The sequence below is a fragment of the Dendrobates tinctorius genome, unplaced genomic scaffold (genome assembly GCF_039654945.1).
Source record: "Dendrobates tinctorius isolate UK_male_01 unplaced genomic scaffold, ASM3965494v1 ptg000086l, whole genome shotgun sequence".
NCBI lineage: Eukaryota > Metazoa > Chordata > Amphibia > Anura > Dendrobatidae > Dendrobates > Dendrobates tinctorius.
The window spans coordinates 64557256-64573311 of record NW_027361754.1 but is presented as its reverse complement, the minus strand read 5'-3'; the positions used below and the strand labels follow the sequence as shown (position 1 = coordinate 64573311).

The 16056-nt window shown below is 41.7% G+C and overlaps 1 protein-coding gene across 1 annotated transcript; it reads right to left on the bottom strand.

Annotated features, from left to right (window-relative positions):
* Positions 1-7952: 7952 nt before the first annotated feature.
* Positions 7953-8897, bottom strand: LOC141098080 (olfactory receptor 6N2-like). The gene has a single exon (XM_073585655.1). The coding sequence runs from the start codon at positions 8895-8897 to the stop codon at positions 7953-7955; it is 945 nt and encodes a 314-aa protein (XP_073441756.1).
* Between the last annotated feature and the right edge of the window lie 7159 nt (positions 8898-16056).

Below are 16056 nucleotides of genomic sequence, written 5' to 3'. Positions count from 1 at the left end.
TGAGTGGGGATGCCATGGAGTTAATGTGTGGGGGGATTTGGAGTGGAGATGGGGGTTATTTAATGTGATGGGGGTTAATGAGTGGGGATTGGGTTAATGTGTGCGGGGGTTAATGAGTGGGGATTGGGTTAATGTGTGCGGGGGTTAATGAATGGGGATGGGGATTAATGTGTGGGGGCGTTAATGAGTGGGGATGGGGGTTAATGTGTGCGGGGGTTAATGAATGGGGATTAATGTGTGGGGGCGTTAATGAGTGGGGATGGGGGTTAATGTGTGTGGGGGTTAATGAATGGGGATGGGGGTTAATGTGTGGGGGTATTTGGAGTGCAGATGGTTATTTAATGCGTGGGGGGATTTGGAGTGGTGATGGGGTTAATGAGTGGGTATTGGGTTAATGTGTGCGGGGGTTAATGAATGGGGATGGGGGTTAATGTATGGGGGCGTTAATGAGTGGGGTTGGGGTTAATGTGTGGGGGTATTTGGAGTGCTGATGGGGGTTAATGAGTGGGGATTGGGTTAATGTGTGGGGGGGATTTGGAATGGGGATGGGGGTACTTAATGTATGTGGGGGATTGGGGACGGGTGGATTTAATGTGTGGGGAGATTTGAGGACACAAAATAAAGAGTATGTATGAGGAAACAGTATGGGGGATTGGTGCAGACAGTATGGGGAGCGAATGGGTTAATGTAAGTGGACACAGTATGGGGAGTCGGGGATATGTGTGAGCAGACAGTATAGAGAGTGAGGGGGTAAATATATGAGGAGACAGTATAGAGAGTGAGGGGGTAAATATATGAGGAGACAGTATGGTGAACAGGTGGGATGTTAGAGGAGACAGTATGAGGAGGGAGGGGAATAGTGTGAGGGGACAGTATATTGCAGATATTTTTATTCAGGAGCATTATAATGACTAGAGTTGAGCGATACCGTCCGATACTTCAAAGTATCGTATCGGATGGTATCGGCCGATCTTTAAAAAAAGTATCGGTATCGCCGATTCCGATACCGGAAGTCCCATTCAAGTCTATGGGACTTCCGGTATCGGAATAAGAAAAACCCTAGCCTGCCCTTGTACAGCCTCTCTGGGGTCTGTACGGGCCTTTCGGGGGGCTGTGCCGGCCTGCCAGGGGGTCTGTGCAGGCTCCGGTGGTCTGTGCCGGCCTGCCGGTGGTCTGTGCAGGCTCCGGGGGGCTGTGCCGGCCTGCCGGGGGGCTGTGCCGGCCTGCCGGTGGTCTGTGCAGGCTCCGGGGGGCTGTGCCGGCCTGCCGGGGGGCTGTGCCGGCCTGCCGGGGGGCTGTGCCGGCCTGCCGGGGGGCTGTGCAGGCTCCGGGGGGCTGTGCCGGCCTGCCGGGGGGCTGTGCCGGCCTGCCGGTGGTCTGTGCAGGCTCCGGGGGTCTGTGCAGGCATCGTCCGATGGGACTACAAGTCCCATCGGGCGATGCCTGCTACCATGACAGTGATTGACACATTAGCCAATGATGGGACAGTAGTAGTCCCATCATCCGGCTAATGTGTTAAATGTAAAAAAAAAAAAAAAAAAAAAAAAAATTACATGCTACATACATACAACATGCATACTACATACATGCTACATTCATACTACATACTACATACATGCTACATTCATACTACATGCAACATACATACTACATATATACTACATGCATGCTACATACATACTGCATGCTACATACATACCACATATATACTACATACATACTACATGCATGCTACATGCTACATACATAACACATATATACTACATGCATGCTACATACATACTACATGCTACATACTACATATATACTACATGCATGCTACATACTACATGCTACATACATACTACATATATACTGCATGCTACATACATACTGCATGCTACATGCATGCTACATACATACTACATACATACTACATACTACATACATACTACATATATACTACATACATACTACATGCATGCTACATACATACCACATACATAACACATATATACTACATGCATGCTACATACATACTACATGCTACATACATACTACATATATGCTACATGCATGCTACATACATACTACATGCTACATACATACTACATATATACTACATGCATGCTACATACATACTACATATATACTACATGCATGCTACATACATACTGCATGCTACATGCATGCTACATACATACTACATACATACTACATGCTACATACATACCACATATATACTACATACATACAATACATTCATACAATACATACATAGACATACAGTACATATAACATAGAGTAACATACTTACCAATACTTGTCACATTGTTCCCCGAAGCCATTGTCTTTCCGGAATAAATATTAACATAACAAACCACAAAAATACTCACCCACGATCCGAAGCAGTCCACGAGTGTGTCCCACGACGATCTTGGGTAGAGAACGGCAGCATCAGATGATGCTGCCGTTCTCTACGGGCTGCAGGAATCCAATGACGGAAGGTAGGTATCCTTCCGCACTGTATTCCTCCGCCACTTAAAAAAAAAAAAAAGTCCCTAGTCTCACTTTATGCCATTGCTGTGTGGGAAATTCCCACACAGCAATGGCATAAAGTGAGACTAGGGACTTTTTTTTTTTTTAAGTGGCGGAGGAATACAGTGCGGAAGGATACCTACCTTCCGTCATTGGATTCCTGCAGCCCGTAGAGAACGGCAGCATCATCTGATGCTGCCGTTCTCTACCCAAGATCGTCGTGGGACACACTCGTGGACTGCTTCGGATCGTGGGTGAGTATTTTTGTGGTTTGTTATGTTAATATTTATTCCGGAAAGACAATGGCTTCGGGGAACAATGTGACAAGTATTGGTAAGTATGTTACTCTATGTTATATGTACTGTATGTCTATGTATGTATTGTATGAATGTATTGTATGTATGTAGTATATATGTGGTATGTATGTAGCATGTAGTATGTATGTAGTATGTATGTAGCATGCATGTAGCATGCAGTATGTATGTAGCATGCATGTAGTATATATGTAGTATGTATGTAGCATGCATGTAGTATATATGTAGTATGTATGTAGCATGTAGTATGTATGTAGCATGCATGTAGCATATATGTAGTATGTATGTAGCATGTAGTATGTATGTAGCATGCATGTAGTATATATGTGTTATGTATGTGGTATGTATGTAGCATGCATGTAGTATGTATGTAGTATGTATGTAGTATATATGTAGTATGTATGTAGCATGTAGTATGTATGTAGTATGTATGTAGCATGCATGTAGCATGCAGTATGTATGTAGCATGCAGTATATATGTAGTATGTATGTAGCATGTAGTATGTAGCATGCATGTAGTATATATGTAGTATGTAGCATGTAGTATGTATGTAGCATGCATGTAGTATATATGTGTTATGTATGTAGCATGTAGCATGCATGTAGTATGTATGTAGTATATATGTGGTATGTATGTAGCATGCAGTATGTATGTAGCATGCATGTAGTATATATGTAGTATGTATGTTGCATGTAGTATGAATGTAGCATGTATGTAGTATGTAGTATGAATGTAGCATGTATGTAGTATGCATGTTGTATGTATGTAGCATGTAATTTTTATTTTTTTTTTTTTTTTACATTTAACACATTAGCCGGATGATGGGACTACTACTGTCCCATCATTGGCTAATGTGTCAATAACTGTCATGGTAGCAGGCATCGCCCGATGGGACTTGTAGTCCCATCGGACGATGCTTGCACAGCCCCCCGGACATCAGCACAGCCCCCCGGCAGGCCGGTGCAGACCCCCACAGGGTGCACAGACCACCGGCAGGCCGGCACAGCCCCCCGGCAGGCCGGCAGAGACCCCGGGCAGTCCACACAGCCCCCCGGCAGGCCGGCACAGCCCCCCCGGCAGGCCGGCAGAGACCCCCGGAAGGCCCGAAATGACGGCGCATCATGATGCGCACACACCGCGCATCATGATGACGTCAGGCCGTCAATCAACTGAACTTCCGATTCCGATGCCGAATTCCGATATTGAAAAAATATCGGAAGTCGGTATCGGAATTCCGATACAGCAAGTATCGGCCGATACCCGATACTTGCGGTATCGGAATGCTCAACACTAATAATGACACTTCTATCTTTAAGGGCGTCGTGTGGAGATTTGCTGCAGAAGACCGGAGAAGATGGAAGTCTACAGAGACGGCTGTGGATGAGAAAACTCATCATGGGGTCTAGAAGAAAAGGTGACTGACTGCAGAGACGACGTCATCTATAAGGTACCTGGATGTAAATGTTATTTGTGATACTGACTAATTCTCATGTTTTTATTTGTTAGGAACATTAAAGGGGTTGTCCAGGTTTGTACGGAGTCTGCAGTCATTCTATGTGACTGCAGACTTCTGAATTCTCACAGTGCTCACTGAACGCTGTTAGGATTCTCTATTGCTGGTAATTTACATACATACGGTCACATGCTGACTAGACATGTGTGGCCTCACTCAATGAAAATGAACGGAGCGAGTCCGGGCACGTCTAGTCGGAATGTGGCCAGAAGTATATAAATCACATACTTGTGCTGACATGACTGTACATCGGCAAGGGAGAATCCTAAATGTGTGCAGCGCATTCGTTGTGAGAATTCAGAAGCTGCAATGTCAGGATTCAGCGCTGCAGGTTCCAGTAGTCATCACATGGACACTTCACTCATGTGCGATTTTCATACTTGACAACGAGCTTCTCTTCCTGCTTCTCTCAGTTTTTTACTGAACATTGAGAGAGCATTAGGAGGAGCAGCTCGTGGGTACATGGCTAAGTGTGCAAGTCGCATATGTACTTGGGGGGGGGGGGGGGGGGCGCCGAACCGAACTCTTGCCCCGGGTGCCAGAGAGCCTAGATACGCCTCTGGTCCAGTACATGAGTGCGTCGGCCTCTGGGCACATACTGCTGTCCACGGGGGTATGTTGGAGGGGGTCCCAGTCCATTCAACACGACTGCAAACACCCGGACCTCTCCCCTGCGCTGTAGTAATGCCGCCATCTTGCGCAGCACCACGGAGTCATCACAGCGCTCTCAATTTGTAATCCACAGGTAAGCCAATTGTAATCCACAGGTAATTGTAATCCAAACAGAGTAGTCCAAGTCCTTTTCCATTCTTTGAGGCAGGCCTGCCGCAGAAGATGATGTATTAGCGGCGGCGATCCTGCCGACTACGCCAAATGTAGAGGTGGTGTGCCGGGCCGAGCTGGGGGGGTTGTCCCACTTTATACCGCGCAGAGACGTACAGAGACAATTGGAGGCAACATTCGGGTACAACAGGTCCAGGTTTATTCGCTTGCCGTCCACCTGACGGCCTCTGAAGTACAACGTACTTCACTTCAATTCACTTCACTTTCCTGGGCCTCCGTTTCTAGGCCCGCTTTACACACCGTACCTTAGCACCAGGGACGTACATGCACGTACCGTCCCTACTTCACCTGATGACGCTACTGACAGGTCCGTCACTGTGGCCGCCTTAGGCCCATACACCAACAGTAATTTTACTGGTCAGACGTCTTCTTCCACACGGTATGTTTCACCTCTGTCTCATCCTTTTTGCGGTACTTTCCTGTCAGGACCACACCCCTGACGTTCTCTCTCCTCAGTCCCCCTGGTCGGATTCTCCTCAGAGCGCACAGACTGTCGCAGTCTTCCTGTCACCTGAGCTCCCCCTGGGGACTGGAACTTTCTGGAACCCTCCCTCAGAATTTATAGCTCACCCGGTTCCTTGAAACTGTCACTCCAACCACGCCCCCCATGACCAACGGTTTCTAAAGCCCTAAGCTGCTGTCAAGGCCTTTGCTCACACTTCTCCCTGCCATCTAATGTCCACCCAAGGTACTGCACATCCACTACACTTTCCTAGTTGTTTCCCCCTGTAATAACTGACGTCTACCTACACTGTGCAAACCTTTCCTTCTTCACTCAGACTAGTCCGTCCGTCAGGTCACCTTCCCTACAATACTGTGTTCAGTTCTGGTCTCCGGTGTATAAGAAAGACATAGCTGAACTGGAGCGGGTGCAGAGAAGAGCGACCAAGGTTATTAGGGAACTGGGGGTCTGCAATACCAAGACAGGTTATTACAATTGGGGTTATTTAGTTTGGAGAATCGAAGGCTTAGGGGTGATCTTATTACAATGTATAAATATATGCGGGGACAATACCAAGACCTTTCTAATGATCTTTTTACTCTTAGACCTGTGACGGGGACAAGGGGGCATCCTCTACATCTGGAGGAAAGAAGGTTTAAGCATACTCACAGACGTGGATTCTTTACTGTAAGAGCAGTGAGACTATGGAACTCTCTGCCATATGATGTAATGAGTGATTCCCTACTAAAATTTAAGAAGGGACTGGATGCCTTTCTTGAAAAGTATAATACTACAGGGTATATACACTAGTTTCCTTAATATTGCGTTGATCCAGGGAGCTAGTCTGATTGCCGTATGTGGAGTCGGGAAATAATTTTTTTCCCCAATGTGAAGCTTACTGTTTGCCACATGGGTTTTTTTTGCCTTCCTCTGGATCAACATGTTAGGGCAGGTTAGGATAGGATATGGGTTGAACTAGATGGACTTAAAGTCTCCCTTCAACATTAATAACTATGTTACTATGTTACATATCACAATCTATATTAAAAATAATAAAAAACTTATAATTTTTACATTGGAGGCAGGGGCATTTTTATACTCATAATTTTGTTTCAGGAAAAACACATGTACTTTAGCCACAATGGTCATACCGTGACCTATCTTTTGTATTGAAGTGTCTAATGAGTGTGTGCAAAAATCATTGTGAAGAGAGGGGAAGCCGGGTCACTGTGACATCGCTTCTTGTGATTGGTGGATCCTGTGTGATCAGCTTCGCATGCCGGTGCCTCCTGTCATTATATTCCTGTCTCTGATGATATTGAGACTGCTGTAAACTCTTCCTGAAGGGACAGGAAATACAAGTCTACAAAAAGCCCTAGCGGCCAGTTTGAAAATTGCAGGATTACTAATCTAGTACCATGAAAAAAATAGTAGGAAAAAATATAAGATCGTAATATGTAACAAAAGAAACACTGGTAAAAAAAAATCACATAACACAAAAACCTTCCTTCACCCCTTTTCGACAAGTGCCTGCAACAGTCGAGGGAGGAATCTCGATCCACCTGCAGCTGGTTGGCACTAATAGCAAGTGAGCATTTCTGCTATACCCAGGCGATCAAACTACTGCAGCTTCTAGTCTCCCATAGACACTATTGAAGCCAAAAGTAAAAAACAAAATGTTTTTAAGAATATAAAAAAAATCAAATTTCAATTCACCCCCCCTTTCAAAATAAAATAATAAAAAAATCAAATATGCATACATTTGGTATTGCCGCGTTCATAATCACCCAAATCTATCAATATAAAATAAAATGCAAGCAAAAGATTGTATATACACCAAAACAATTGGAAAATGGCGCAATTTTTTTTTAATTAGCAAATTTTGGATTTTTTTTTAACCACTTAAATAAAAAAGAACCTATACATTATTGGTATCTACAAACTTGTAATGACCTGGAGAATCATAATGACAGGCCAGTTTTTAGCATTTAGTGAACATGGTAATAAACAAAAAGCAAAAAAACAACCATGGAACTGCACTTTTTTTGCAATTTCATCACACTTGGATTTTTTTTCCCTTTTTTTCCTGTTTTCCAGAACACGATATGCTAAAACCAATGGTGCGGCTTAAAAGTACAACATGTCCAGCAAAAAACAAGCCCTCACATGGCCATATTGACCAAAAAAATAAAAAAGTTATGGCTCTGGGAACAAGGGGAGCAAAAAGCGTAAGTTCAAAAATTGAAATACCCCTGGCCGTTAAGGGGTTAAGCAGTAGGTCATTTTTTGACATTACACTGCCTTTAAGTTTACTTTAGGAAATCAATGGTGTTTCAAGCAAAAGCAATTACAGAGTTTTTTAAAAGATTTTTTTATTTCCTGATTTCTCAAACCATATATGACAGGGTTAGCTAAAGGTATAAAAACAGCAAAGGTGAGACTAACAGCCCGGTTATACTTTGGAGAATAGGACTTGGCGGTGCGTATATACATGAAACCAATGCTGCCAAAAAATAATGCCACGACAATAAGATGGATGACGCAGGTAGAGAAGGCTTTCTGTCGCCCAACTTCTGACTTAATCTTCAGAATATCAAATAAAATCTTCATGTAAGAAAGAAGAACACACAAGAAATTCAACATGATCATCGAGCTGAGAGCAGACTCCGCCATCCTAAGGAACCTGATGTCTGAACATGCTAAGTCAATTAGAGGAGGAAAATCACAGAAAATGTTATCTAGCCGATTTGGACCACAGAAAGGAAGATTAAATATTAAAATCGTTTCCACGACTGGAGAAATCAATGAACACAGAAGACAAATAAGGACTAATTTCATAAACAACCCAGAAGTCATAACCGTGAAGTATCGTAAAGGTTTGCAGATGGCCACATACCGGTCAAAAGCCATTAATGTGAGCATGGAACATTCGGCAACGCCCAGTACATGTAGCAAGTAAGCTTGTAGAAGGCAACCACCAAAAGAGGTCTTCTTCTCCTCAGCCAATAGATCTGCCAGCATTTTAGGGATAGTAACGGCTGTATAACAAATTTCTATACAGGATAAAGCCCCAATGAAGAAGTACATAGGTTTCCGGAGACTGGGTTCAGTCAAGATTAAGAGTACTATCAACCCATTGCCAAAAACGATAAATAAGTAGATAAAAAGAAATATTATGAAGAATAAGCCATGGAATTCTTGTCGGTCCAGAAATCCAGATAAAATAATGTAATGGACTTTGCTGCCATTGATGTACATACTTTGCATATTTCCTGTAAAAAAGGCATTTCAGAAGAAATACTATGAATTAACAATAATCTGATGGTAACATGGATTTGCAAACCTTAAATGGCCGGCATTTGCCATTTTGCTGAATCCGTGCGAATTTACAAAAGCTTGAATTCTCAAAAATGAGGATTTTTTGGAAATTCTATATAGAATTCAATTCTATTTGAATATTTTCACTCATCTTTTATATTCACCAAAGATTTGACAAACCAATTACATAGACACAGTACCAAAATCAAGTTTACTTCATAGATGCAGCAACAGATCCAAGCTTAGAACACAGATACAGTACTATAGACCAAAATGCTACAGATAACAGAATCAAGCTTACTATGTAGATACAGTACACAAACTAGGCTATGGAAACAGAACTGAGTTTACTATACCGATACAGCAACAGATCCAAATTATTGCACAGATACAGTACCAAAGCAAGATTTCTACAGATAACAGACTCAAGCTCACTACAGAGATACAGTACATGAAGCAGGTTATGGGAGCAGAAGTGAGCTTACAACAAAAACACAGTACCAAATCAAGATTACTACAGATAACGGAATTAAGCTTACGATGTAGATACAGTACAATACCCAGGCTATGGGAACAGAACTGAGCTTAGTACATAGATACAGCAGCAGATCCAAGATATTACACAGATACAGTACCAGACCAAGATTACTATAAATAACAATCAAGATCACTATGTAGGCACAGTCCTCGAAACAGGCTATAGGAACAGAACCGAGCCTACTACATAGATACAGAAAGAGATCCAATTATTACATAGATACAGTACCAATCCAAGATTACTACTTAGCTTGATTCTTTTATCATAGTTAACTATATATATAGAACCCAGCTTTGGGAACAGTACCAAGCTTACTACATAGATACAGTGGCATTTAAAAGTTTGGGCACCCCTGGTCAAAATTACTGTTATTGTGACCAGTTAAGCAAGTTGAAGATGGAATGATCTCTAAAAGGGCTAAAGTTAAAGATGACACATTTTCTCTGTATTTTAGGCCAAAAAAAATTATATATTGTCATTTTTTACATTTTAAAAATTACAATAAGGAAAATAGGCCAATGCAAAAGTTTGGGCACCCTGCATAGTTAGTACCTAGTAGCACTCCCTTTTAAAATATCACAGCTTGTAAACGCTTTTAGCAGCCAGCCAAGAGTCTTTCAATTCTTGTTTGATGGATTTTCATCCTTTCTTCCTTGGAAAATTCTTCCATTTCTGTGAGATTCCAGGGTCATCTTGCTTGCACTGCTATTTTGAGGACTAGCCACAGATTTTCAATGATGATCGAATCGGGGGACTGTGAGGGCCATTGAAAAACCTCTAGCTATTGCCTTTTGAGGTAGTCTATTGTGGATTTTGATATGTGTGATCATTATCCATTTGTAGAAGCCATCCTGTTTTCAAATTCAGCTTTTTTACACATGGTGTTATGTTTGCATCAAGAATTTGTTGAAATTTCATTGACTCCATTCTTCCCTCTACCTGTGAAATGTTCCCTGTGCCATTGTCTGCAACACAACTCCAAAGCATGATTGATCCCTCCTCATGCTTAATGGTTGGAGAGATGTTCCTTTCCTGAAATTCTATGCAATTTTTTCTCTGCACATACTTTTGATCATTGCGACCAAAGAGTTTTATTTTAACTTCAACGATTCACAGGATTGGTTTCTAAAATTCATTGGGCTTGTTTAGATGTTCTTTTGCATACCTCTGATGCTAAATTTTATGGTGAGGGTGCAGGAGATGTTTCCTTCTGATGACTCTTCCATGAAGGCCATATTTGATAAGGTGTCCCTGAACAGTAGAGCAATTACCACAACTCCAGAATCTGCTAAATCTTTCTGAAGGTCTTTTGCAGTTAAGTGGGGGTTCTGATATGCCTTTCTAGCAATCCTACAAGCAGCTCTCGCTGAAATTTTGCTTGGCCTTCCAGACCTTATCTTGACCTCCACTGTTCCTGTAAACTGCTCTTTCTGAATTACATATTGAACTGAGGAAAGGACAACTTGAAAACGCTTTGCTATCTTCTTATAGCCTTCTCCTGCTTTGTGGGCCTCCCCCATTTACATTTTCAGAGTGCTAGGCAGCTGCTTAAAAGAATCCATGGTGGCTGTTTTTTCGCACAAGGTTAGAGGAGGCTATGTGTTTCTAAACCTGTGGAATCTGCAACAGCTGGCCTTTCCTAACTTTGAGGGTGAACAAGCCATATCCCTTACAGGCTAATTAAGGTCTGAAACCTTGGTCAAAGTTATCTGAGCACACAAATCTCCAAAGGTGCCGAAACTTTAGCATCGGACCATTTTTCTTTTTGTAATTTTTAAAATGTGAAAAAATTACAATGTGTATTACTTTTTAGCCTAAAATACAAAACAAATGTGTCATCTTTAACTTTAGGCCTTTTAGAGATCATTTTATCTTCAACTTGCTTAACTGTTCACAATAACAGTAATTTTGACCTAAACTTTTGCATGCCACTGTACATTAGCAGAACCAAAATATTGGAAAAAATGTAGTTCTTCTAGTTGTGCCTTATTCATCAAACAGCAACACAAAAGCAAAACAAATCTATTAACACCTCCAATAATTTACAACATTAGCATATCTTTGTTTGCAGTAGACCTGGTCCCATTTAAAAATGTAGTGAAAATTTAGCATATGGGACTGTTCACATGATGATCTTAGCATCATTAGGGTAAGTAGTTTTGAAAAAACTCCACAAAAAAAGGGTTTGCAAAAGTATCGCTCAATTGGGCCATAGGATGTAACGATTAGACATAGTATACTTTTCCATGCTTCTAACAAACATACAGTATTATTATTATTATTATTATTATTATTTATTGTTATAGCGCCATTTATTCCATGGCGCTTTACATGTGAGGAGGGGTATACATAAAAACAAGTACAATAATCTTAAACAATACAAGTCATAACTGGTACAGGAGGAGAGAGGACCCTGCCCGCGAGGCAGTACAGTGGGTACAAAAAGTATTCAGACCCCTTTAATTTTTTCACTCTTTGTTTCATTGCAGCCATTTGGTAAATTCAAAAAAGTTCATTTTTTTCTCAGTAATGTACACTCTGCATCCCATCTAGCCTGAAAAAAAAGAAATGTAGAAATTTTTGCAAATGTATTAAAAAAGAAAAACTGAAATATCACATGGTCATAAGTATTCAGACCCTTTGCTCAGACACTCATATTTAAGTCACATGCCGTCCATTTCCTTGTCATCCTCCTTGAGATGGTTCTACTCCTTCATTGGAGTCAAGCTGAGTTTAATTAATCTGATAGGACTTGATTTGTAAAGGCACACACCTGTCTATAGACCTCACAGTTCACAGTGCATGTCAGAAAAAATGAGAATCATGAGGTCAAAGGAACTGGCCAATGAGCTCAGCCGTCCAGCCAAACTGAGCAATCGTGGGAGAAGAGCCTTGGTGAGAGAGGTTAAGAAGAACCCCAAGATCACTGTGGCTGAGCTCCACAGATGCAGTAGGGAGATGGGAGAAAGTTCCACAAAGTCAACTATCACTGCAGCCCTCCACCATCAGGCCTTAATGGCAGAGTTGCCCGATGGAAGGCTCTCCTCAGTGCAAGACATATGAAAGGGGGATACCTATATGGAAAAGAAATACCAATAGTAGACTAAAAAGTATGAAAAACCTCAGAATATCAATTATAGAATATAGCCCAAACAAAAAGACATTCAATGTGCCAATAAAAATGATTTATTTTATTCAATATACCACAAAAAAGATCTCAAGACATGTAGTAAAAAGCAAAACAGACAAGATGTTGCAAAAAGCGATTTTATTCTTGTTATTATTAAAATGTAATAAGAAAAACTGACAAAAACGCAATAAGTATGCAGAGGGCAAGGAGAAAACCAAAAATGGTTAGTAAACTGACATAGTCTATCAGGTGAAAAAATATATCTCTATATAAACACTCTATATATCAATCAATATGTGTAAACAACAGTGACCATAAAGGGAAAAATATACACATTTTCACTGTAGCGAAACGCGCGTTGGAGTGGTGTGTGCAGGGGGCAGGAAGGCACCTTTTGGTCAGTATACACTTTGTATATCACTTTCATTATGCACTTTACTTTTTGATCTATGGCTGATTATTTGGAGAGATGAATGATACCTCTCACACTTCCACTTTACTTTGTACTATATGTCTTATGTGATCACTTAATATAGTGCATATTCACTTAGTACTTGCAGTATATTGCACAATTTTACTTTATCAGTAGTATATCTCATTTATATGGGTGATTTCATCATGTGTATATTTTCTCCCATTATGGTCACTGTTGTTTACTAGTGATGAGCGAGTATTGTTATGATGAGTCACCGAAGGAGGAAAAAACAAAATACCAGCTAAGTCCAGAAAAAACAGAGAGGTTGGCAGCTATCGGATTGCAGACCCCTGAACCTATCCACAACAAGTAGCAGTAGCCATGGGGGGTTCCTACGGTGCCCTAGACCCCTCGATCACAGCCGGAGAACTACATAGCCTAAAGACAGAAAGGGGAAAACTAAACTGCCCCAGAGCAGACCCCAAAGCAATAGGCAGCCCCCAACATATAATGACGGTGAAGCAAGATGAAAACACTAACACAGATAGAAAGATAGGTTGAGCAAATGATGGGGCCCAAGCTAACTAAATAGGACAGGATAGGAAAGCCGCTGTCTGCCATCCGCAAAAACCCTATCCAAAATGTGCCAACCGACTGATAGGAAAAACAGGCCCTGAAGTCGCTAAGCTTCAAAAGACTATATCAGCACTCAGGTATATTCTGAAGACAGAGCAAAAGATCAACAGATCAGAGACAAAAATGGAATTCAGCTCACCCCCGGCCGGGGATGGCAGAACTCCAAAAAAACAAGGCAAAACAAAACTGAAGTGTACAAAGCAGAGCAGAAAAACTTAGCTTTGAGACGCAGGAATCAGACTGGTCTCCAAGAATCCAGCAGGATCACCAGCAAGGCAGAAGGGCGTCGGCTGCCTTATATCCAGTCTTCAATTCCAGCCACCCAGTCATCATCTAGCTGCCCAGGTGTTTGGTAATCAGCCTCACTACCTTCCTTCACCAGAGGAGGGAGTTTATCAGACCTCAACGGTGAAGGGAAAAATGAACTCACAACAGAGCATACTCATTGCTCGGGTTTTCCCGAGCATGCTCGGGTGTCCACCAAGTATTTTGGCTTGCTCGGAGATTTAGATTTCGTCATCTCATCTGCATGATTTGCGACTGCTAGACAGCTTGAATACATGTGTGGAATGCCTGTGTGTTAGGGAATTCACACATGTATTCAGCCTGTCTAGTAGTCGCAAATCATGCAGATTAGACGACGAAATCTAAATCTCCGAGCGCGCCAAAATACTCGGAGGACACCTGAGCATGCTCGGGAAAACCCGAGTAACGAGTTTACTCGCTCATCACTACAGTATTGTTTACACATATTGATTGATATATACAGTGTTTATATAGAGATATATTTTTTTCACCTGCTAGACCATGTCATTTTTGGTTTTCTCCTTGCCCCTGCATACTTATCGCGTTTTTATCATTTTTTTCTTATTACATTTTAATAATAACAAGAATAAAATCGCTTTTTGCAACATCTTGTCCGTTTTGCTTTTTACTACATCTTGAGATTTTTTTTGTGGTATATTGAATAAAATCATTTTTATTGGCACTTTGAATGTCTTTTTGTTTGGGCTCCAGACATATGAAAGCCTGCATAGAGTTTCCTAAAAAAAAAACTCATAAAGGACACCAAGACTATGAGAAATAAGATTCTCTGGTCTGATGAGACGAAGATAGAACTTTTTGGTGATAATTCTAAGCGGCATGAGTGGAGTAAACCATGCACTGCTCATCACCTGCCCAATACAATCCCAACTGTGAAACATGGTGGTGGCAGCATCATGCTATGGGGGTGTTTTTCAGTTGCAGGGACAGGACGACTGGTTGCCATTGAAGGAAACATGAATGCTGCCAAGTACAGAGATATCCTGGATGAAAACCTCTTCCAGAGTGCTCTGGACCTCAGACTTGGCTGAAGGTTCACCTTCCAACAAGACAATGGCCCTAAGCACACAGTTAAAATAACAAAGGAGTGGCTTCAGAACAACTCTGTGACCATTCTTGACTGGCCCAGCCAGAGCCCTGACCTAAACCCAATTGAACATCTCTGGAGAGACCTGAAAATGGCTGTCCACCAACGTTCATCATCCAACCTGACGGAACTGGAGAGGATCTGCAAAGAAGAATGGCAGAGGATCCCAAAACCAGGTGTGAAAAACTTGTTGCATCATTCCCAAGAAGACACATGGCTGTACTAGCTCAAAAGGGAGCTTCTACTCAATACTGAGCAAAGGGTCTGAATACTTATGACCATGTGATATTTCAGTTTTTTTCTTTTTTAATAAATTTGCAAAAATTTCTACATTTCTGTTTTTTTTCAGTCAAGATGGGGTGCAGAGTGTACATTAATGAGAAAAAAAATGAACTTTTTTGAATTTACCAAATGGCTGTAATGAAACAAAGAGTGAAAAATTTAAAGGGGTCTGAATACTTTCCATACCCACTGCATATCCGGAGTAAAAACGGTTGCATCTAAGCAGGGGTGTCTTACATCAGGCCTTTACTGAATGCCCCAAACATACATTTTTGGACACACACCTGTAAGGGTCACATGTACACACATGCATGGAGTAATACATTTATATGCAAAAGCAGATGCACAGTTGTCAAACACATATGCAAACAACAAAATATATATTCAGCTCTCTCCCATATGTGCCACACCGCTCAATTAATAAAGCTGGAAGTTTATATCTATGAAAACATTTTTTATTTGAAAATTAACCCCTTACCTACAATTGACGTAATATTCCGTCCATGTGACCATGGACCTAATTACCATGGACGGAATATTACGTCACCATGATCAGCGGCGCCCACGTGGTGAGCGCCGCTGATCGCGGCCGGGTGTCAGCTAATTATCATAGCTGACACCCGGCACAATGTGTCAGGGGCGGTCACGGACCGCCCCCGACACGTTAACCCCTTGCACACCGCGATCAAACGCGAT